This window comes from Paramisgurnus dabryanus, chromosome 1 (genome assembly GCF_030506205.2).
Source record: "Paramisgurnus dabryanus chromosome 1, PD_genome_1.1, whole genome shotgun sequence".
NCBI classification, from domain to species: Eukaryota; Metazoa; Chordata; class Actinopteri; order Cypriniformes; family Cobitidae; genus Paramisgurnus; species Paramisgurnus dabryanus.
The window spans coordinates 46386957-46412234 of record NC_133337.1 but is presented as its reverse complement, the minus strand read 5'-3'; the positions used below and the strand labels follow the sequence as shown (position 1 = coordinate 46412234).

The following is a 25278-nucleotide window of genomic DNA, read 5'->3' as shown; positions in this document are numbered from 1 at the left end:
AAGCATTAAGATTGTAGTTCAAGGCAGTTGTTTCTAAACAGAGCCCATCTCTCTGCAATGCGACAGGGACAGCTTCATATAATCAATAAGACCGGCAGAACATCCAAAACAGATCAGAAATAAACCACAGCGAACATCTCAGACACATCGTGCCATCTGTGGCAGTCAACACTCTTGCTCAAGAGTTAACCAATGAGCTGGAATAGTTAAGTTCAACCTTCTTCAATGACTTATCTTATTTCCCTCTTGGCCTATTACTGCATTCAATAAAAATATCTTTATCTCTCCACTTGGCCTTTGACTGCTTCTTTAAAAAAATATATTAAACAGCTACTGACCAAGAGCCCACAATAAATCTGGAAATAAAAGTTTAAGGATAAGAATTAACAGCAAACATGCAGAGGCGGACACTACTTGAGTATTTTAAGAATTTTTTTTATTTAAAGAAAGCATCTGTGCTTTATCAGAGTGCTTGTCTTGGGGGGAAAAATTTACTTTACCAAAAAATGTTCACTACATTCTAAAGCATAGAATCATACTGTTTATTCCTTGTACATTGCATATTAAAATTGATTTAATACCCGATTACATAAAAATTGTGTACTTTTACTTTTCTTAAGTAAAAGTACACAAGTACTTTTTACTTAAGTAAAAGCAAAAAAAATACTAGATGTTTAAAGTACTTAAAGGAATATTCCATTTTCTTAAAAGAAAAATCCAGATAATTTACTCACCACCATGTCATCCAAAATGTTGATGTCTTTCTTTGATCAGTCGAGAAGAAATTATGTTTTTTGAGGAAAACATTGCAGGATTTTTCTCATTTTAATGGACTTTAATGGACCCCAACATTTAATACTTAACTCAACACTTAACAGTTTTTTTCAACGGAGTTTCAAAGGACTCTAAACGATCCCAAACGAGGCATAAGGGTCTTATCTAGCAAAACGATTGTCATTTTTGACAATAAAAATAACAAATATACACTTTTAAAGCACAACTTCTCGTCTAGATCCGGTCGTCATGAGCTAGCGTGACCCGACGCAATACGTCATGACGTCAAGAGGTCACAGAGGACGAACGCGAAACTCCGCCCCAGTGTTTACAAATGTGGTGAAAGAGGACCGTTCCTACATTGTTGTATGTCAACTGATACTAATTAATGTCTTTGTGTCAGTTTATTGTTTAATGGTCTGCAAATGTGCGTTTTATATATGTAACACGTGACCTCCCTACGTCACTACGCATTTACGTTAGGTCACGCTGGACCGGACCTAGACGAAAAGTTGTGGTTTAAAAGTGTATATTTGTTATTTTTCTTGTCAAAAATGACAATCGTTTTGCTAGATAAGACCCTTATGCCTCGTTTGGGATCGTTTATAGTCCTTTGAAACTCTGTTGAAAAAAACTGTTAAGTGTTGAATTAAGTGTTAATTGTTGGTGTCTATTAAAGTCCATTAAAATGAGAAAAATCCTGCAATGTTTTCCTCAAAAAACATAATTTCTTCTCGACTGAACAAAGAAAGACATCAACATTTTGGATGACATTGTGGTGAGTAAATTATCTGGATTTTTCTTTTAAGAAAATGGAATATTCCTTTAAATATTAAATATAAACCAAAAAATTGAAATTGTGAAATGTAGTGGAGTAAAAATTATGATAATATGCTTTGGAATGAATGTTTTCCAAAGAAAACACTGATACGAATACTTAAAAATGTACATTTATGTAAAATACTTAAGTAAAAAAAAAAACATGTACTTAAGTAGTGTCTACCTCTGCAAACGTGCTCTACTTCTAGTCATGAATGTCTCTGTATATTAATTCATATAAGTAACTTTTTTGAACATTACATGTTATTGTTGAATTGGTTTGATAACATCTAGATGTTTACACTTAAATCTGTTATTCAATGATAATATATCCAATCAACTATTACTTCATCCGGTTAGCATTCTTGTTATGTATATATGTTTATATTTATTCATTTAAAACCATAAATGCTTCTTTACACGTTAACAACGCACAGGTGCTCTATGTTGTGCATAACAGCAGCGCCATTGCCCGTGCACGACAGAGACAGGCACGTGAACTGTGCATTCACATTAATAACCACTCGCTAGATATTTGTGTTTAAGTTTATAGTATAATTAGTTGTAAGTTTATAGTATAAGTAGTTGTAATTGAAGTATAAATGCAGAGTTGAAGTGTATTAGTTATTCATTATTAATCTGTTTACTAGTGGATTTATTTAAACGTTGTAATATTTACTTATATATTCATGTTTGTCCTTGTATTTATCTGTTTCAGAACCACACATTTCTTAATCAATAAACAAACCTACATTTCTCGAGATATTGTTGTCTTGACCAGCAACCTGTAGCGTTCAGCAATCCAACCAGTGGTTGGCAAAGATTTTACAATGAAAATATATATTTTTTTAAATTAAAGAAATAGGTCGTCCAAATATAAATATTCCCTCATAATTAAGTTTAAAGATAGATGTGTTTATTTGAGATCCACCACGTTAAGCCCCAAATAAGATTATCGGATGATGGAATTTTAAAGGATTACTCCACTTTTATAAAAACATTTCCTGATAATTTACTCACCCCCATGTCATCCAAGATGTTTATGTCTTTCTTTCTTCAATTGAAAATAAATTAAATTTTTTAAGGATAGCATTCCAGGATTTTTCTCCATATAGTGGACTTCAATTGAACCCAATTTAAAAATCCTAGAATGTTTTCCTAAAAAAAACCTAATTTATTTTCGACTGAAGAAAATCTGTCTTATGAAAGTGGACTAATCCTTTAATATATAATATTTGTTTGTGTTCATATAAACCTGGGATGGCATGAGGGTGAGTAATTGATGCACCGATGTATCGGCCGCCTATTTATATCGGCCTATTTTTGATGAATTTGAAACCATCGGCAATAGCACAAGAAAGGCCGATACTGATTGTTTATTAATTAACTGCGTGAAGGCAATTAGTTGCATGTCTGTTGCATAATACAGCATTTTTTTTTTATAAATATCAAAATGATTAAATACTTCCAAAATAAAAGAAAATATGTACAAATTATAGTTTGTCAGACTTAAAAAAAAAAAAGTCAATCATGAAGTTAATCACATGAGAGATCACTCATTCACATGAGCCGTGCAGTCAGAGTAAGATTAATTCGGAAAATGTCTACGGTCTTTTTTCAAAATCTCGAAAAAAAGGCAAAATTTTAATCTTACTTTGTCCTTGCGAGTTATTATGTTGGTCAGTTGAATATTAAATAGATCCAATCCATGTTTAGTAAAAATTATTTGATGTAGAAAGAAACTAGCTAATGGGCCAACTGTATAGTATTGGTTTTAATATCGGTATCAGCATAAGTATCAAACAATAGCCGTCTGTTTAAAATGGTATTGGCCCCAAGAATATCGCAGCATCCCTAGTAAATTATGAAAGAATTTTCATATTTGGGTAAACACTTACACAAGGTCAGATTGTCTTTTTTTCCAAATGTTTTTCAGAAGAGTCCCAAATCATGCTGGGATCAAAACATTAGGATCATCCAGCTGCTTATTATTTTTATGCACAGGCGATATAATTACACAAACATGTAAATGTTATAAATAAACTCTTTGCAAATGTAATTCTCCAAATTTAATTGATAAAAAAAACCTTACATTTGAAAGCATTTTCACAAGTGTACATGAGTCTCTTGACTGGTACTGCATGTCTTTAATTCCAAGTGATTTCAGAAATGTTCACGGGAAGCATTTACGGTATCCTGTTGGGAAATTCTAGCGCTGTTCTGGAAGGATGCAGAGACCTTGTGATGTGCAGCCTAAAATTAAACAAGCCTCAATAGACTTGATTTATGAAACAGCTTGACGTACTTACAGAGACTGGACTAATAAAACGCATCCGGAAATACAGTATGAAAATGCTGCATTACAAAAATGCCACAAATTTAAACCAAATGTTACAAAAAAGAGACGGAGGTTTCAGGCTCTTAGTGACTAAACTGTTTAAATACTTTGTATTAAATAATAAATACTTTGGACCAATCTCAAAGCAAGGCAATTGAAGGACAGCTGCACTTACATCATAAGCTCCTGCCTTGATCTGCTGGTATAACTTATGTTGATCTTCATCCCAAAATGGAGGGTATCCCACTAGGAGAATATACAGGATAACACCTGCATAGAGATTGAGAATGAGGAAAGAGAAAAAGTCACCTTTTAAAAGGTATTACAAATCAGATTATCATATATCTATCTTATCAATAAGGGGGCCACATCTATATCTGAGTGACATAAATCAAAACTGTAATGTTGACTATAAACTGCATAAAACGTCAATATTCAGCCAACTTAAACAGAAGTGCTGTCTGTGTGCCTTTTCAAAGCATTTGTAACTCACATCGAGCCTGACAGACGTCCCCATTTTTAAGCAATGGGTAGTAGCGGTGCGCTCCAAGTGTTGCTTCATACCAGCTTGTTTTGCAAAAGATAAATGGGTTTACGGTGTATTTCCACCTCATTTTCTGCTGAGTTCAGCGTGTGATACACAGCAAAAATAAGCTCAGTGCTGTTTAGCTTTTTTGAATACTGCAACGTGAAATGCCGAAATAAAGATGCATCGCTTACGGTACATGCTGCAGATGAGAGATGTAGCAAGCAGGGCCTAATGTAATGTGAAAGGCTTTCCAACAGACTCACCACAGGCCCAGATGTCCACAGGTTTCCCATAGGGATCTTTTCTCAAAACCTCTGGAGACAGATAGCCAGGTGTGCCGGCAAAACCTGCAATAATAGCAAATGATCAACTGTGTAATGGTCATTCTGCATCTTTGAAGTAAAGATAAATTCTGGATCTGTCCAAATGGACGTTTTATTTTACCAAAATATGGTGCAGTGTACACCAGACTCAATTCACTATAATCAAATTACAATAATTCACTAAAATGCAAATAATGTCAGTATTGTTTATGTGCGGATGTATAGTCCATGCATATTTTCGTATACATAATGGTGGCAAACCAATACGGCATATACAGTAACAGTGGCACGATTTGAAAGGTCTCTATGCAGAAATAAGAGTTATAATCCACTGCTGGGATTTAAGAGACTACTGTAGTAACATAAATCTTCACTGTGCATTCACGTACACATGGATTTACCACACTCATTTTACCCACATGCTTTACACTCTTCTTCTCTCGCAAAAAAAAAAACATACAGCATACTTCGAAATTAGATGTTTTATTATTTATGTAAACCTACTACAGAAAGCAAATGGATATAAAATAGGCCCTGAAGCAAAGATGATTTACTAGAATGGCTGCAGAAATTAACAGCTGCCAGCAGGTGGCCACAGGGCCCTTGAGAATCTCATCCACAAAGCTAAAGAGTCTTTAACGTACTGACAGGGAAAGTTTTAGGTTAGTTAAAAGCTAAACATGAAATCGGTTCAAATAGGCATTAAGCACATCCAGCAAATAAGCCTCGGCTGTCATTCCAATCCCTTTCAGAACAGTGGTAATGGGGCAGAAAATGTCCGAACATCATTTTAAGATAAACTCGAAGAAGTCCTTACAAGTATTGCACACCCCCATGTAAATTACATCCTTTCAAGACAACAAAAATTCTAGACTTTTAAGGAAAAAAAGTTATTTCCAAGAACCAGAACATCAGATTAAGGATGGGCTTGTAAGAAACTACCCATAATTCCATAGTTATGTGCCCAGAACACCCTAGCAACACAGTAGAAACCCATCTGAACACCTTAGCAACCAATCTCCATCTCTATCGCTTCCTCCATCTCTTTCGCGCTCACTCTTTTTATATTTCTATATAACTTGAAAATAAATGCTGCTTAAAGCTGCTAATGCTTCACTTCAAACATTTGACGTACATTCTGGATGCGTAAGCTTAAATTCAAAGCCTACTCCCAATGCAAGTTTTTATGTGTCCTTTTATTTCATTTTTATACAACAACAATTTTAATGTACCTAAGATTCAGTGAATATTCACAGGTCTAGTATTAAACCACAGTATAAATCTTTGCACATGTATGTGTGAGAGAGAATAAGAACTGCTTACCAAACCAGGCCTGTTGATCACCCTGCACCTCGATGGCCAGCCCAAAATCAGCCAGTTTCACTGCTGCGCCCTTCATCTTGCTGGCCAAAAGCAAGTTCTCAGGCTGGGGAGAAAAACAGAACAAACTTGGCACGCTTTTCCAACCTAAAGACATTTTTTTAATAGACTAAAAACAATGGGTCTCATTCACTAATAATTGCGTACGTTTTTCGTATTTATACGCACAGTTTAAACTTTATACTTACGCAGTATACTTGTTCTTACGTTAGTGAATTTGTAGAGTTATACTGTACATGAGCGGCCACGTGAACACGGTTGGTAATTTGCATAAACACGCCCAAATCAGCGCCATATAAGGGTTTTCTGCAGCGCTAGTCCACATAAAATTTTAGAGCAGTTTGTCTTAAAAGCAAAAGAGCTTGGAAAGAAATCCATGATGATATTTATTATCAGTAAAGTTTCGTTTTGCTTTGCATTTTTTATTTGGGAGGTTTTGCTGTTGCTGGAGCAAGCCAGTGCTGTCCACCGACCGAAGTAACATTAAATAAGTACTGGATGCGTTTACAAATATGACATTTAAATAATATAACAGAGAAGTGCATCTGTATCTAAAATAAAACAGACAGGAGATCAAGTGATTGACATTTGGAATTCTCATTACATTTACCTGACGTTTACATTAGGCATTAAGCAGACACTTTTATATAGAGATTTAAAAAAAATTTCTAAACACTTCTTTATGTGTTTAGAAAAAATAAGTAGGCTATAATAATGTATAATATAATAATATAGATCATATATAATAATATATAATACAGAAAATATTATAATATAAAATATAATCATGTAAATTTTATATATCAACATTATTATAAACATTATATATATGCACATGATTATTGCGTACGAGTGGTTTTAGGTTTTCTGAAATTTATACATTTAGAAGACATTTTGATACGAACGTATTTTTTTTAATCACGATTCGTTCGTGAAAACATTCGTACGCACATCTCGCGCACAAATTTGTGCATGCGCATGCTTAGTGAATGAAATCCAATGTCCTCTCAACTACTCACAAAAATAAAGACATTAAAGTACACAGTCATATTTGACCCTAAAACAGAAACAAATATTTGCTTAAAATCGTTTTAGGTAAAAGGCATGTCTAGTTTTACATGATGCTTGTTATTTATCATATGAATTGAGAATGTTCTGGATATCACTTAGACTAATAAATTAAATACTAATTAAATGAGCAAAAATACTACATATTTGGATCTTGTTTGATATATGTAATGGTACATGATGTTTCCATTTTTGGGGTTTATTTTTTCCATCTATGATGCTTTGGAAAATGCAACATTGTAAAAAAATTTGCTACAAAACAAAACAATTAAATTATTATTATTAAACTATTTAAATTAATATTAAACTAAATAAAAAGGCCCACATGTGGTAACTAAGGTTTTTGGGGAAGAAAAATCTGCTTAACAAAAAAATAATCCCAACATTTTATGTCTTAAATGGTCATATTAGAAATGCAAAATATAATTTCTTCATTTTATTGTTTTCTGAGAGTAATATTACAAAGACCAAAAACACTCTACAGGCAAAAGATGAAATAATGATCATTGTGAATACTTCCCTTGTTTTATATAATAAAATAAACTGTGCACAGAAAAAAGAGCTGTTGCACTCAGAAGGAGCATTCATGCCATCATAAGGTCATCACCACAGTTATGCAAATATTAGTAAAATTACTGCATGGATGAATATGAATATAATTTACAAGTCTTTTGCTATTGCCCAGTAACATATATTAAATACACTGGAAACATTCTCTAAGATGATAAAGTGGATTTTTCACACCATTTCTCAAATACAGAATTCAGCACGCTTGATTTATTAGGTGCTGCACATTTATCTTTCCAAAGCTCAGAGCGCATCCCCATAGTTCAAGTATTTAAATGTATCTGATATGAGAATGCTGGGAAATTTATGCCCATAGTTGTGCATCTCTCATTCTTTCACATTAAATGCACATACTGCAAATGAGAAACGCCAGGATGTGTGATGCCAGCCCCTCCCAAATCCCCTCCGCCTCTAAAGCAATACTAGCAACAGTTGTCATATCACGTTCTTCGCTATGGCAACCAGCCTGGGCACTTTTCTGCTGCTTAGCATTGGGCTCACATAGACATGGGGGTGGACATTGCATTGCATCAGAGGACATGATAAATCTGGCATGATATATACATGTACGCACATTCATTTAACCGCATAAACCAAAGTCTGTGTAAAAACGATCTTTTAATATCTTTCAGTATATATATATATTGATATTTATGTAATTGCTCTAAAATTGGGTCTTATTTAAAAACTGTAATTTTATTACAATTAATAAAAAGTGCTCCTGTATAGCATTGCGTTAGCAGTGCAAAATGTCATTGGTTTGAACCCAGGAACACACATGGTGATAAACTGTATACCTTTAATACAATGTAAGTCGCTTTGGATAGAAACGTCTGGCAAATGCATAAACGTAACTTATATGGTAGTTGAAATAGTGAAAAGGTTATAAATAATTGTCTATATATTTGTTATATTGTCCGTATTGAAGATATGTGTGCATGTCTGTGAGTTTGGAAAGGCCAGGGCATCGCTTTGACAAGGAAACCCTTAGAGGCAGTCTAGTTGCCTTGCGCTGCGTTGTCGTGGCGACAGGCTCTATCTCACCTTAAGGTCTCTGTGCACAATGTCATGCTGGTGAATATGATTGACACTCTCCAGGATCTGATTGATGCACTGGCTGAAAAAGACAAAAATAAGAATATAAATAAAATATCACATGAATCATTCTACTGTCACAGAGTTCTCCTACAATTTTCTTATCCTGTGCCCAAGTTTGCAATCTTTTCAAGGGTTAGTTCACCCAAAAATGAAAACTCTCACACTATTTAATCATCCTCAGGTTATTGTAAATCTATCGGACTTTCGTCCATGGTTGTTGCTTTTGTAATCCCCCTTTGTTGGCCACAGACGTGTTATACAGGTTTTGAGTAGGGATGCACCGATACCACTTTTTTGGAATACGAGTACTTGCATTTCAGTATTTGCCGATACCGATACAGAGTACTTAATTCAAAACATGATTTAAATTTACAGGTAACAGCTTTAGTCATATAATTTAACAAAAAAACAAGGGACTAGTTTTCCAGTAAACTTAAACTCTGCCTCTTTGGACAACACAAGAGGCATTAACCCCTTACACGCCGCTCAAACATAGACATTTCTCAGACCGTGGTATCGATCCCTGGTATCGGGGGACTTCTAACGAGTACGAGTACTTTAGAAAATGTGGTATCGAGGCCGATACCCGATACCAGTATCGGTATCGGTGCATCCCTATTTTTGAGCAAAATTACTTTGAATAAAAGCAGAATTTTTGTTATTTCTTTAATAATACGGTAAATAAATATTTAAAGTCCCCATAAAATCAAAACTGACAATTCGTATTTTTTATGGAATATTGCAGTGTTTATCATAAACAATTAATTCATGTAAGTCTTTTTTATGAGCTCTCGTAAACTTTAACAAAAATCTGAAAACGTACATCCACCCTCTTGTGGTGGCTATTCTCTGATTACATCAGCAAGACGGATTGGGCAGGATCATGTGTTAACCCCGCCCCTCCAGCTGTCAGTCTGCTGCGAGTTCCCTTTCTAAATGGAAGCGCCTACTTTTCTACATCCAATCATTTTACAGTGGAAAACATAAGCTACACCCGCAATTTTCCTAGTGTGATATTCCGCTTCACTCGGAAATTAGTTAGGACACCGAAGTAAAGTCGATGTGAATTCCAGTTCACATGGAGTTTAAAGCATTTATCCCAATTAAACCAGAGACAATACAGAGATATTATAAGGACCACAGTTAGAGATGCACCGATATATCGGTATTGGTCGATAAAAGCAATTTAGTTAAAGATGCTAGTTATAAAATAGCCATGGCCAATATATGCTGTCAATCAAAAAAAGAGCAAGAAAATGCAATGAATTTGAGCTCTGTGTATAGAAAATGTAAAGAAACACCACTAGTTTAAAGTTCAATATTAATGGTCAATATATGAATGAATAACATTCATAAAATGTCATCTTTAGAATTTAGTTAATGCAAGTTAATATAATTAACTTAATAATTAATAATTTACTTAATATAATTAAGTTAATATAATAATAATTACCACGAAATTATTGGTATCAACCGATATAAGTCTGAATAATCGGCTATCAGTAGAAAAAATTATATCGTGCATCTCTAACCACGGTCAATGTGCCCATTGTTTTATATATAAAAAATTATAAATAATAATAATAATTATTATTATTATTATTATTTAATGTTTTCTCATGCCTTTTAACCATATTAAAACAAAAAACCAAAAATGTACAGAATGCAGAAGGTTTCATAGATTTTTACAACCATTCTTTTTACAAGTCAAAAGAAATATATTGCAAGTCTTTCATTTCAATCCCTTAATGAAAATCAATCCTCAAAATTGATTACATTACAGTTAATCAAAAAGCCTCCGCTAGACTATTAAATTACACAATTCAATTAAACACTGCAATGGTATGATTGATGTCAGATATTATAATCACACGACTTATTCAGACACAGCTGAGGTCACAGGACATGTGTAAGCTGAGCAAGGGATTCTGGGATAGCTGTGGTGGACATCACTGATGCTAAAGCACCTCACTTACAGACAGGTACACAGACACACATTATCTCATCCCTCTTAATGCTTTAATCCTATAACAGAATGTTGAAGGAGAGGTCAAACCAGGACAGCTGAACAACAGAGAGAGATAAAGCGAGAGAGAAAGAAAGAGAAAAAACTGTGTGCATGTTACCTTGGTGTCACCCTGTGCTTTGGATACTCAATATTGAACTCTTTAATGGTAAAAAACTGTCTGGTGAAATTAAGCATGACTTTTTTAGTCTCCTAAATCTTTATTGAATTTGCTCTGGGTAAATGTCACAGATGGTGGTTGGAGTAGGATTGTGTATGATGGATTCCCAGCTTTCCACAGCTGACCAGGCTTTGGGAAAACAGATGGATAACTTAATAATGGCTATTTAGTAGATTAAATTAAACTGGAATTTGAGAAGTGCAGCAGGGCTTAACATTATGCTTTTTATGATATTTCTTTTATCCTGAAGTTAAATGCTCCAAGAGCTTAAGTCGCTTTTATAACATAGCTTCAAAACATTACAATGGCCAGCAAAATGGTACAAACATCAGGAATATGAAGCCACTGTGATGACCACTATATGACCACCTCTGTGTGAAATAGGATTTTGACTGAAAAATGGGAAAAGTGGAGTAGTTTTCTATCCAGATTAATGTTTCTCTGTTAAGTTCCTCGTGTCAAGCATGAAAATTAACAATCAACTTTGAGCGTGATGCATAATTTTTTGCGGTTGTGCGTTTTTCTTGCATGATTTAGTTGTTTAATCATTCAAAGTTTCACTAATGCCTATTTTTTCTGTAGTTGGTTGTGTGTGACAAACATTAAAGGGATAGTTTTCCCCAAAACTTTGTAATTCTTTCTTCTTCAGATCCGAAAAGCAATTTAAAAAAAATTGTTGTTTTGGGTTTTTTGGTTACTATTGGTGCTTTTCCATTGCATAGTACCCCACAGGTCAGGTCGGGTCGTGTCAGCTCACCTCACTTTGGCTTGGTTAGCTTTTCCATCGAGTTTAGTATCACTTCATAGTGGGATGGATTTTAGGCGTGTCGTTATATTTGCGCTGCTAACTGCTGTGACATCATACAAGTGGGTGATTCTCGCGAAATTAGACTTATGAGGTGTCATGAAACATTTTGATAAAGTAAATGCGAAGTAAGAATATCAAAATAAAAAGCATACAGTTACAAACATCTCTTCATGTACTATTTTGCACATGATTTCAAATTTTACATTTTTTTTTTCATTTAAGGTGAAAATTTTCATTACCCCAACGTGTCCAAGACTGGATTTGGGTTCTTTGACATGGAAATATTTATAATTAAAAAATCCAAAAAATAAAAAGCTTCAGTGCATGTTTTACTATAAACATTTACAGTAAAAAAACATGTGGTGTTTGGTGATCATTGGTAAATCTAGAGACAATAAGGAATATAAATGTGTCCAAAACCAATTTTCTCATCCTCATCAATTTTCAATCATTGTTTAAGCCCTCAAGGAACTAACATTTAAAAAAAAAATTTTTGGAAGGACCATAATTGACTGTGACACTCAAGATGGCTACCAGGTAAGCAGTTCTTATTTTTTCTCTCCAGATAAAAGTAAAATTTTGTTTGTCGTAGTACCTAGACAACTTTTTAGTTCTCATTACCGAACCATGAGTTTGTAAATGCATATATTTAATGTAATATTATGTTGTGGTAATGATAATTTTTGATAATGATAATCTAGAAAATGTAAATAATTCTATAGGAAATATTTTTTAAACCCTCTAAAAATAATGGTTATAGTAAGTTTAGACCTTAATCTTATACATGCAAAAAAAAAAATTAAAATACTGATGCTGGACACCCTCTAAATCTGGATTTCATGAGAATCACCCAAGTGAGAGCGTCGTTGAAATGCTATTCATTCATTTATTTCTCACAAAATCAAAATTGACTTCCACAAATAAATGTTTGCACTTCACGTTTATAACTATACCTGTCTCACATGACAGTTTTTGTACAAACACCCATGGCGTAAGTGTAAGTCGACGCGCTCCGCTGAGTCAACTTGCAAAAATGCTGTGCATGTGCACGTCGCGAATGTGCCGCCACAAACCGCAAGTCAGGAAAACACTGATATGGTGTTCCTAATTCTCAACCTATGGATGTTTTTCACCTCTTAAAGGGAGTTTGGGAACTTACAACAGTTCAGCTCGCTTGTAACCCCAACGAGGTGGTACTAAAAAAGTATTGGTACTAGGGGTGTGACAGATCACAAAACTCTGTGACTGAGGCGGACACTATCCATTCCCATAGTAATCAGAAAACCCTTAAAGCTTTAATAGGACTCGAAAGTGTTAAATAAATAGTTCCCTCGACTTGTGCCATGTATTTTTAGTGTCCTAAAAACATTTACTTCTCTACTTTCTTGAAACTCCCTAAACAACAGTTCAGACAGAGAATGCACTAAAAGAGATGCATAGATCAAATAACGATTATATTTTTATATTTATGTTTTGTTTTTCACCAAACTCTTTTGTATGCCTTCAGGACACTTAAAATATATAGCACAAGTCAAGTGGAGTTATTTGTTTAATAGTTTTGGGTCCTTTTAAGGCTTAAACAGGTCCACATCCACTTCCAAAGTAACCAGAAAACCCCAAAAAACACTTGCACTTGGGGTCTGAAGAACAAAGACAGACATGGGGTGATCAAACAACATGAGGGTTAGTAAATACTAGCAAAGTTTTCATTTTTGGGTGAATTATCCCCTTAAAATTAAACCCTCCAGACCCAGGAACCAGAAAGAGAAGGAGGGAGGGAGAGAGAAGATAAACAAAGGAGATAAGAAACCAGAATATAAAAGAATGTTGATATATTAACTTAACAAAAACTACACCGAAACGCTCTGCCCAAATTTGGTTACATTTTAAGCACAGCATTCCACTTTCTGGGCATAACAAATCCTATTGGACACAAAAGTCCTGTCTGTCTGTCTCTCTCTCTCTCTCTCTCTCTCTCTCTCTCTCTCTCTCTCTCTCTCTCTCTCTCTCTCTTAATCACACACAGCTAATCTCTATCTAAAATTCCTGATTGTCCTTTACGTTCCCACTCACCTTCTTCCTACATTCAAACATCCCACTTTATCTGACTTTACTTCTGTAATGTTGGCATCACAGAGTTCTTGTAAACCAAAATTACCAGGAGCTCCCATACTGGTATTTGTGTTGATATGGTGGGGCTTTGATTTAGTGCTATAAACTTGAGCAAAAGTGTTGTCAATTCTTTGCCATAATCATCGATAAATATTTGATGCAGAGAAAAACGCAGAGAGAGAGGAAAAGAGAGAAAGAGAGAAAGAGATGCAGGGGGAGAGAGAAAAGGAGAGAGCAAATGGGGGGGCCAACGGAGGACAAATGTTTTGTGTGGCACCTGTTGATTGTCAGTTCTGCAAACTCGACCATCATTAAAGGCTCTCGGGTTTTTTACACAATAGAGATCCAGCATCTCTCTCTGTGCTTTACAACCTGTGTGTGTGTGTGTGTGTGTGTGTGTGTGTGTGTGTGCGTGCGTGCGTGTGTGTGAGTGTGTGTGTGTGTGTGTGTCCTGCTCACTGCAGGCTGCAGCACAGTAACCACAGCAACAGTAAATTGGAGAGCCCACCTTGCGTCAGCTTCACTGTAATACTCTCTGGCGACGATATCCTCAAACAACTCCCCCCCAGTCACACTGCGGAAAGAAAGAGAGAGAAAAAAATCAGCTAAACCAGTGATGAGAAAGCAGGGACTGTGCTGGGTTCTGGGCTAATTTGGACAGCGGTGGAGGGCAAAGCCGACATTTTACACTCGCGTAAACATGATCGCAAATGTACGACATGGTCAGAAAAAAAATGCACTCCCTAAATACACCTGTAGAATTTGGTTTTGAAAATTGTGCTAAATATTTTGGCCTCAATACTAGCTTTACTAGATATAATCTAAAATTGGTTTACTATAGTATAAAATACTACAGTAACTATTATGCTACTGTATAATTTTAGACATTGTTTGGTACAAAGATTATTAGCCACACTAATGGTTGACCCATCAGATTTCATAGGGAACAGGTGCACCAATCTATTACTGTCATTCTTTGTTAAGCCCCACCCTCTTAGTTACTGCATTATAGTTATATTGTGGCTTGTACATTGTCTACATCATCATCACCCACCCCTAATGATCCTCATTGTAAATATGTAAAGGTTGTTTTTGGATATTATGAGATATATACACTCACCTAAAGGATTATTAGGAACACCATACTAATACTATGTTGGCACCCCTTTCCCCTTTAAAACTGCCTTAATTCTACATGGCATTGATTCAACGAAGTGCTGAAAGCATTCTTTAGAAATGTTGGCCCATATTGATAGGATAGCATCTTGCAGTTGATGGAGATTTGTGGGATGCACATCCAGGGCACGAAGCTCCCGTTCCACCACATCCCAAAGATGCTCTATTGGGTTGAGATCTGGTGACTGTTGGGGCCATTTTAGTTCAGTGAACTCATTTTTATGTTCAAGAAACCAATTTGAAATGATTCGAGCTTTGTGACATGGTGCTGGAAGTAGCCATCAGAGGATGGGTACATGGTGGTCATAAAGGGATGGACATGGTCAGAAACAATGCTCAGGTAGGCCTTGGCATTTAAACGATGCCTAATTGGCACTAAGGGGCCTAAAGTGTGCCAAGAAAACATCCCCCACACCATTACAAAAAAACAGAAATCGAGAATCATTAGACCAGTGGCCGGTTGCATAAACATAGCCGTGACATTAAGACTGCGTCTTAAGAATGTTTCTAACTAACTAGCAATTAGTTAGGGCTAATCAGTCTTATTATTTGGATTTAAATTAGACCAATCTACCTTTCTATGTAACATACTTAAAACGGTTATGATCAGTCTTGAAGAAAAAAATTCATGACTAACCATTAAGACTAGTCTTAAAGTTATATGCAACCGGCCACAGGCCACATTTTTCCAGTCTTCAACTGTCCATTTTGGTAAACTCATGCAAATTGTAGCCTCTTATTCCTATTTGTAGTAGAGATGAGTGGTACCCGGTGAGGTCTTCTGCTGTTATAGCCCATTCTCCTCAAGGTTGTGCATGTTGTGGCTTCACAAATGCTTTGCTGCATACCTCGGTTGTAACGAGTGGTTTTTCAGTCAAAGTTGCTTTTCTATCAGCTTGAATCAGTCGACCCATTCACCTCTGACCTCTACTATCAACAAGGCATTTTCACCCACAGGACTGCCGGATACTGGATGTTTTTCCCTTTTCACACCATTCTTTGTAAACCCTAGAAATGGTTTTGAGTGAAAATCTCAGTAACTGAGCAGATTGTGAAATACTCAAACCGGCCCATCTGGCACCAACAACCATGCCACGCTCCAAATTGCTTAAATCACCTTTCTTTCTCATTCTGACATTCAGTTTGGAGTTCAGGAAATTGTCTTGACCAGGACCACACCCCTAAATGCATTGAAGCAACTGCCATGTGATTGGTTGATTAGATAACTGCATTAATGAGAAATTGAACAGGTGTTCCTAATAATCCTTTAGGTGAGTGTATAACAGGTAAATCACATTAATAACCCCAGATTAAATAAAATGCATGGAAAAAATGTGCAGTTAAAACCAGGACACAATCACAGAAACAACAATCCTGACAGCACTAAATCGTATTTACTGCCACCAAGTACGGTCTACCCATCAATTTTTCCCTGGCAGATCCCATCAAACTGAAGGATATATTTTTGACACCCAAGACACTGAACGAGGTGTTCTTGTCTAACGTATCTGAGGTGCATTTATCTGCCTGCAGGAACGGATATCTGAAATGATTCATTGGAAATAAAAAGTCTTGCGTTTTAAACCAACCCTAGAGCAACTAAAAGTTTCAAAAGACAGAGCGGCTCTGTTGCAAAACCTTGTGTAGCTCACATGGTAGGCATTGTGTTAGCAGTGCATGTTGTGGGTTCGATTCCCAAGGAACCCATATATAATGCATAACAGTGAATGCACTATAAGTCGCTTTAGATAAAACCGTCTACCAAATGTATAAATCTAAACATTTTAAGTATATACCCACAATGCACTGCAGCAATATGAAAAAAAGCAGACAGGATGCTTGTTCACTAGGTTTTGGACCACAGCCTATATCATTACTACGTATAGTGTTACATTACAGCATATAGTGTATAGTTGAGTCACACGGTACTGATCATGTGATGTGTGTGTGCGTTTCATACTCACAGGTCAAAGACCAGGTAATGGAAACCTTCTTCTGAGATACTGTCATGGAGCCGAACTAAGGATAGGAAAGAGAAAACAACATGCGAATCAGCATTGAACAATGACGACACAAAGACGATGTGTTATGAAAGCGCATGTTTTTTAACGAGGTACATCGAGGGAAATCTTCTGAGCGTCGCTCGCCCCATCACACAGCATTCATAACATCTGAGAAAACACATGGCATACATTCCAATTAACCGCTATTATTGCGATTGCTAGGGTAGCGCTTACAATTACAAAGCAGATTTACAGTATTAAAACAGGCACAATGAACATATGGCTTAAATGAAATAAAGAAAATTGAAGGGAGAGAGAACGTAAATGACAAGTGCACTTGTGTACACAAGCAGTGTGTCACGTAGACAGTGACACACCATAAGAAGGGGGTGGGGGGTAGAGAGAGAAAAAGAGAGAGTGAGAAAGAAAAAAGAGAGAGAGAGAGTTGAATAAACACTACCCAGAATAGCAGGAGCCTTCTGAGAGCCCTAACAGAGCAACATAGTGGCTGGAAGCTAAAGTAGACATGGTAGGAAAGAGTTGGAAACAAATAACGAGAATCTGCCACTGCATACGTTCTTTGTTAAATTATGTCTATACTATTAGAGCGAGTCAATAATCCTAAGTAAAACTGTTTGACTAGCAAGGCTCTGACATGTTGACGGTGCAAATAATGGCTACTAATACACCAATAATTACTAAAGGTTGAGAAGTCCAATGGATCCAGACAGAAATAAAAGACAGTGAGATGTGGCCCTCACAGAGCATTTTAGTTTTGTAATAAACTTTCAGTTTTTTAAGTAATTTATTTTAAAGTCATTTATCTTTATTTCATTCAAAAATTCATTACATATTAGAAAACAATATGCAAAACAGGAGTGAAGTAATGCAGAACCTTAATACGTTTAGCTATTATGTTTAGTTATGATATATACAATCATTTTAATGAAAACAACATGCAAGAGACAGCATGGCAGTGAGGCACTGTTCTGCTTATACCAACAGGCAGATACGATAAACATTAACAACTATATTTGTAAGCCTGTTGTGTTTCACGGGAGGACTCGAGCTTGAATTACAAAAAATAATTGCGTGTGTCAATGTGTAAGATCTCAGAGAGCGCATTATGCAGAACTTGTGTCGTTTTGAGTATTTGCACACTGCTGTCACAATCATGCTTTAACGATGAGAATAAAATCTGGGAGAGGCGGGGATACAGGTTATTTTTTTTATGTATATTTTGGGCTGTTGGTTTTTTAATTTGGCTGAAATTTTTAGCGGGCAAAAATTTTGTGCATCCTTTCTTTCTTTTTTCTTCTTAATGCCATTCCAGCATCTTTGGCTATATTCATGGCGAGAACTGGTTAATCCATACACAAGTTGATCCATATACAGCTTGGGGAGGGGCAATTGCTATCTATAATTCACCTAGCTTGCATGTTTTTAGCCTGTGGGAAGAAACCGGAGAACCCGGAGTAAACCCACGCTGACACGGAGAACATGCAAACTCCAGACAGAAAGGCCACCTGACCTAGCCAGGGCTCGAACCAGGGTCCTTTCTTGATGTGCAGCAACAGTGCTACTTGCTGAGCAACTGTGCCGCCACTTGTTGCATCCTTAGGGGCCGTGCACACCAAAGCTTTAACGCTCGTGGCCGGCGCATGTTTTCAATTGTTTCCAATGGAAGATCTGCTTTTTTTAAAAAATCCAGCAACTAGCAGTATTCTTCCGCGCTGAAAACCGGCGCATTAGATCACTTGCCCACCGTGACACCGTCTTTCACCGTCGTTCTGATATTTTCGTGTAATTAAATCATTTAGTTTCGTTAGAGAGAGCAAACACTTACAACTGAATGTGTCTGCTGCCTGAACTTAGCGGAGCTGAACACGCATCACGTCACAGAGCAGCAGGTGTCAGATTTCATTTATTTCTGTCAGAGTTTGCGAGGCGAGCTGACAGACCAGATGATGACAGAAGCCGCGTGCTTACTCGTTTTTGTTATAATATACATATATGATTTTTAATATAGGCGAAATCGTTTTGTTGTGGTGTTTTTCATCAAGAAAAATATTGAACCCATCATTCAAGCAGCGCTTTTATGGAGAAGTAGCCGGTTGCTCTGCTTGGGACTGGTGGGTTCTTTGAGAATTACCTGCGCACATTGACTCGAGCACTTAATTAAACCAGCTGTTGCACTCGCATTGCACGCAAATTCATATGCGATTTAACGCAGCTTACGCAAGCGCTGCATTTAAACAGTTGCTTAATTCAAAAGTGAAAGTAAAATGTGCACGTTTGCATGCGCATTTATAAGCCCCTCCCACCCGGTGATACCGGGATTACAGAGTTTGTGACGCGCCGATTAACCGGTGGGAAAATTACGTCACCGTGGCAACCCTATTATAAGCCCCATTCACTTCCATAGTCGGAATAAAGAATACTATGAAAGTGAATGGGGCTCATGATCGAAATTTTCTTTTTTGAGTGAACTATCCCTTTAAGTCCACAGCTATGATAAAGATACAAAGAAACAATATTGTTGTGACCACTTTCAGAATGCTTTTTCCAGCTGATGATCAAAAAAACACTGACATGCTATCAAAATCCATTTGTATTTAAAGAGCATGCACATTGAAAAGGTGAAACCGCAGCGTGCGAGCTTAAAATAAACATTAACATTATCTTCATATGTCAACGCTAAAATAATTATTGTTATAGTCATCTTTATAGACGGTTTCAGCACTAACAGCATAAACAAGCGGCTTTCGTGGTCAACACGTAACTTCTGTTAAACTCCGTTAAATATAAATAACAAAAAAGTACTTAGTTTCTTTATATAATAAGCAAAATAAACAACACATAGATTAAATAGGAAACCAAAACATTTGTTGTTTTCGACAAGGTATTTGTTCAAGAGTTCAGTTTAGCAACTAGTCAGACCATTAAAAAGTCAGACCAGACGCGTATTGCGTCACTGCACGTGCGTCCGATGAAACCGTCTATAGTATCGTATCGTCACTGTAAAAATTGCTCAAAAAATGATGAACTTAGCCCTTTGGGTTGTAATTTAACCTATGCTGAGTTGTTTTAACCTATTGTTGAGTTAAATATAAACATTTTCCTGGTTAATTTAACCTAACGTCTGGACTCGTTCATTTTCGACCTAATGCCGAGTAAAAAAATACACTTTTACAGTGTATACTGTGAACGGCCCTTTAATCTACTAAAACCTTATAAACTGTAAGCAATCCATTAGTAGATTAATTTTCAAAAAAAAGTGTTAACATGGGGACTCTGCTGCCCTACCAAAACATTGCTGTTTGTCTAAACATCGGTAAAAAAAATGCATGACTAACTTAGCGTGTGCCGACTTTGCCAGAAGCAATGAGCACTTAGTCCTCTCTCCCCTGTAACCTCTCAAACTCTCTCTCTCTCTCCATCTCATTGGCTCTATTGTGGAGCACTTATCTGCAGCCCGAGCAGAAAACATGACAAGCTGTCCACTTCAGGAAACACGACAGGAAGTAAAGCAAAAGAGAGAGAGAGAGAGAGAGAGAGAGAGAGAGAGAGACAGATACAGGTGACAATGAAGCGCCATCGCCCGAGGAGGGAACGGAGATGAGAAGAAGAAAAATAAGAAAACAACGGATGGAAAGATGTTGGGAGAGTAAGGAAAGAGGAAAGTGAGAGACGGGAAGAGAGAGGCTGGAACGGGTGTGAAGCTGAGGTCAGTGTGGGACAGGAGTGAAAAGGTTTGGAAGATACCAGATATTGGAACAAGCTGTCAGCAAAGGACAAATGCTGTTGCTTGTTAAATCAATGACTGAAGGTGAACCAGGAGATGATGTGGGAGCGATCATAGCAGTGATCGTCCCAATTGTACAACAGCCACATCATAAGTTGATGTAAAACAGACAATATATGCACATGAATATATTGCTGGGTCCCAATTGACGTGTTTTTTTATAGGAAAGTATATACATCTTAGGGCACACCAAAATAGTACTATGACCTATTAAAATTTAACAGAAGTAGTTGTTGTAGTCTAGATGCACACACATGATACAACTACTTAAAGGGATAGTTCGGCCAAAAATGATATTAAACCCATGAGTTACTCACCACCAAGCTGTCCGAGTTGCATATGTCCATCGTTTTTCAGACAAACACATTTTCAGATATTTTAGAAAATGTTTTAGATCTTTCAGTTGATTAAATGTAATGTTACGGGCTCCACGACCTTCAAGTCCAAAAAAAGTGCATCCATCCTTCACAAAATAAATCCAAACGGCTCCAGAATGATAAACAAAGGTCTTCTGAGGGTAATCCGCGCGGTGTTGTTGTAGAAATATCCATATTTAAAACTTTATTAACGAAAATAACTACCTTCCGGTAGCGCCGCCATCTTAGACTCCTCTGTATTCAGGAGAGAGTATTAGCGTAGTGTATGCACTTTTCTTAGTGACAAAAGACAAATTCGGAGGGCGGGGGCACAGAGCAGCAGCAGAGTAGCCTCCGTAGGCTGCGTAAGCTCTCATCCTGAATGCGGACGCGACTAAGATGGCGGCGCTACCGGAAGGTAGTTATTTACGTTAATAAAGTTTTAAATATGGATATTTCTACAACAACACCGCGCAGATTACCCTCAGAAGACCTTTGTTTATCATCCTGGAGCCGTTTGGATTTAATTTGTGAAGGATGGACGCACTTTTTTGGACTTGAAGGTCGTGGACCCCGTAACATTACATTTAATCAACTGAAAGATCTAAAACATTGGCGGCCGATCGATCGGAGCATCCCTGCTATTTAGGATGAGTAGTATGTAAACTGGAAAGCAGAAAGCGGAGTATATAATGCAACAGGTTGTGAGGTTGGTTGCTAGGCAACTTTAAATGAAAAAACTGCTTTGCATAAGACCACAACACATTCTCTTGTCTTGACTTGTGTGTGAAACTTTGCTTTCGCATAAACCACTACATTTCATCATCAGTCAGGTGTAAATAATAGAGCAGTGTTGCAATACATATATCTGTCTCTACATACATAAATGACACAGCAAAATATACCAGTTGGCACAATTTTACCATTGCGTCAGTATATACCGTCATTCTGCCTAGCCCTAGCCCAGGGCATCCTTAAACCATTTCAGGTATGTCTTCCTTAACCTTCTTTGTGGTTTCTTAATCACGTCCCTTCACGTTCTTTTACTTCATTGGTGATAATGATGGTTTTGGTTGTGGATGCTGCCCACTAGCATCTCCCACCTCTGTGCAGTTATTTATAGAGCTATACTCTTTCTTCACTCCTCTTCATCTGTGCGCTGCTCTCTCTATCGCTCTATCCTCACCTCTTTCTCTCTGTCAACATCACCCTGATCACGACGGTCATTCTGTTCTGTTCTCTCCTCTCAGGTTGTTTTTGCTTTCTATCGATCCACAACTTTCTGTCTCCACATGCCTTTTTATTTCCCTAAGCTTTTTTACTACTACTGTACGTATAGTATACATGCTATATAGTAAAGTATGTTCGATTTTGAGAACAGATTAAATGATTTTGAGGCGATTGTTTGAGTCAAAGGTTCTGTGAACGTAGTGTGAAGATTTGAATTTGTTTTGAGAAAGCTGTAATATACACACATACAAATATGTACACGAAGCAACTGCGCTACTGACAAACCAACCACAGAGGATGACAAGCAACCGCAGTGTTTGAGTTTTTTCCTTTTAAGATGCTATGCACTTTTTGTTTTTGATGAGATGATGATGAGAGAAACATGTCACCTGTCTCTATCTGCAGATAAGTCTGGAATTACTCTGATCAAAATGAACAATACAAAAATACGCTTCAACAAACCAGGTTGCTTAGCAACCGTTATCTGTGTGTCCGTGCAAGATCTGCGCAGACAGAGAAGCCTCTGCAGCCACTGCCCTAATATCCAGTGAATTTTATTTCGCATTAGATTTGTACAGTTACAGGTATTTTTTTGCTTTTATTTATTCATTTACGTTTGACAATTTGTATATTTGAAGAGTTTGATTCCAAAACGCAATAAACGGCATAAAAAAAAAAATGAGTTAATGAGCCAAAATCAGTATTGTATCAGGTTGGTATTTAAATGTAAATTCTTAATTTTATGCAAAATCCAATATCCGCCATGTTATTGTGTCATCTTTTCTCCCTTTTTTCCCAAAACGCAGTAAACGCCACTCCTCCTTTTCTGCATAATGCAATAAATCGCTCAACACATCACAGCGCACCATTCCACGCATTGTAAACAACAATGGCGCGGCGTTGAATACACAGAATCCTAGTTTTCCCTCATATTGTACTTCATTGATAAACCTGTGGTGGTTTTCTGTGACGGGAAATAAACGTAAGCCATCAACATCTAATAATTTACATTAGAGGCACTCGGGAGACGGGAAAATGCCGGCTGTTGCTTGTTCTCACACGACAGCATCAAGCTTCTGTCATGCTAACACATTGACCCCAGGGGATCTTATGAAAAACTTTCCATTATTTTACGCAAAGTCAACGATAATTGAGCAGGACCAAAACATTTTACAGATGATCGCTGTCAAAAAAGTTCAGCGACGACATCACAATGATGACAGCAGCAAAGACAGTGTTCTTAATATGACAAAGTAAATGTTTTCATTAATGCCATTAATGTTTATTTTTTATACCACTAGTCAACTAAATGAATATGACATGGCAAAGATGAATGCACATTTATTGATTCAATAGATTTATAGCATTTTGAAAAAAAAATCAAAATTATTGCATTTTGTGGAAAAAATTATCCGTTTTTATAATAAATCTTTGAAAATCAAAATTATGGATTTGAATTTTTTATGTTTTTATAACCTAAAGATGCTATGTAAAAGTCTTTAACAGAAAATAGTGGTTTTCATCTTGTCACTTTCTTGGTATAGAAAACACGTTTTACCGAAATTAGTCAAAATGGATTTATTGCGTTTTGGAACCAAACTCTCAATTTAGTTCAAGCTGGCAAGGCTTAATCCTTTTTTGAGAAAAGTCATGCTGCCTCATTGCCATTCTGTGTTCTGCATTTAACAATAAGTAAATAAAAAGTATTGAATTTGTAGTTTTAAATATTTTTTATACAAAAATCGCATTGATTTCCCTCAGAAGGCCTTTATTAACACCGTAAAGCCATATTGATTACTTTTTTGGGCTTCAGAATCAAATCAGAATCGGAAGCACCATTTACTACCACTATAAAGCTTGGAACAGCCAGGACAGTTTCTAATATTACTTTTTTTTTCAAACGAACACAAATAATCATCACATACATTGAAGATTGGCTTGAGAGTGAGTAAATCACAGGCTAATTATTTTTTTGGGGGGGGGGGTAAACTATCCCTTTAATACCGCACTCACATAAGCTGACAAAAGGTGGCAACACTAACTGCACTGTCAAATTACTTCTCCACAAAAGGCTTACAAAATAGGCTAAATGCATGAAAACACTCACCGATATTGGGGTGCTTGAGTAGACGGCAGATTCGGGCTTCGCGCTCCAGTTTTTGATGATCTGCGGAGGACAGAAAAGAAGATACATTAGTTATTTGAGGTGGCTGATGGTTTGTTCTTGCAGATGTAAAAGCAGATGAACACATCAGCCAACGTGCGACAGGTGTGCAGATGTGATGAAAACATCCTCACTACTGGGGAGGACCAGCATTGTGTGTCAGTGTCTGTTTTGTGTATTTAGTGGTGTCTGATAAAGTGAGCATTAGTATTAATATTTCCTTACTTAGGGTTAAAGGGACAGTTCACCCAAAAATGAAAATTGAACAAAGAAATGTGCAGGTTTGTAACAACATGAGAGTAAGAAAACAATGACAGAATTTTCATTTTTGGGTGAACGATCCCTTTACGGTTTGTGTTTTGAACATTACAGCTGCCTCAAATTGTGTGGATTTGTTAAGAAGTGTGCAATCAGACTTTTGGGAGATAACAAAAAGCTGACAATACATAGATGTATAGAAACAAGAATATCCCAAGAGTATTGTGTTGGGGTGTGGGATTTTCTTGAGTGGGCTGGTAAGCAACTCTCTAGCTACCAATCTA

The 25278-nt window shown here is 36.6% G+C and overlaps 1 protein-coding gene across 14 annotated transcripts in view; it reads right to left on the bottom strand.

The window, feature by feature from the left end:
* camk2g1 (calcium/calmodulin-dependent protein kinase (CaM kinase) II gamma 1) overlaps positions 1-25278 on the bottom strand; it is a 97935-nt gene that overhangs the window by 34854 nt on the left and 37803 nt on the right. For all 14 annotated transcript variants that reach the window (XM_065262446.2, XM_065262434.2, XM_065262437.2 and 11 more), the window contains exons 3-9: positions 24680-24739; positions 17143-17197; positions 14511-14576; positions 8843-8915; positions 6107-6209; positions 4724-4807; positions 4107-4201 (exon numbers count right to left, since the gene is read on the bottom strand). In XM_065262446.2, the coding sequence (XP_065118518.2) occupies positions 4107-4201; positions 4724-4807; positions 6107-6209; positions 8843-8915; positions 14511-14576; positions 17143-17197; positions 24680-24739 (536 nt within the window). The remainder of the gene's footprint in view (positions 1-4106; positions 4202-4723; positions 4808-6106; positions 6210-8842; positions 8916-14510; positions 14577-17142; positions 17198-24679; positions 24740-25278) is intronic.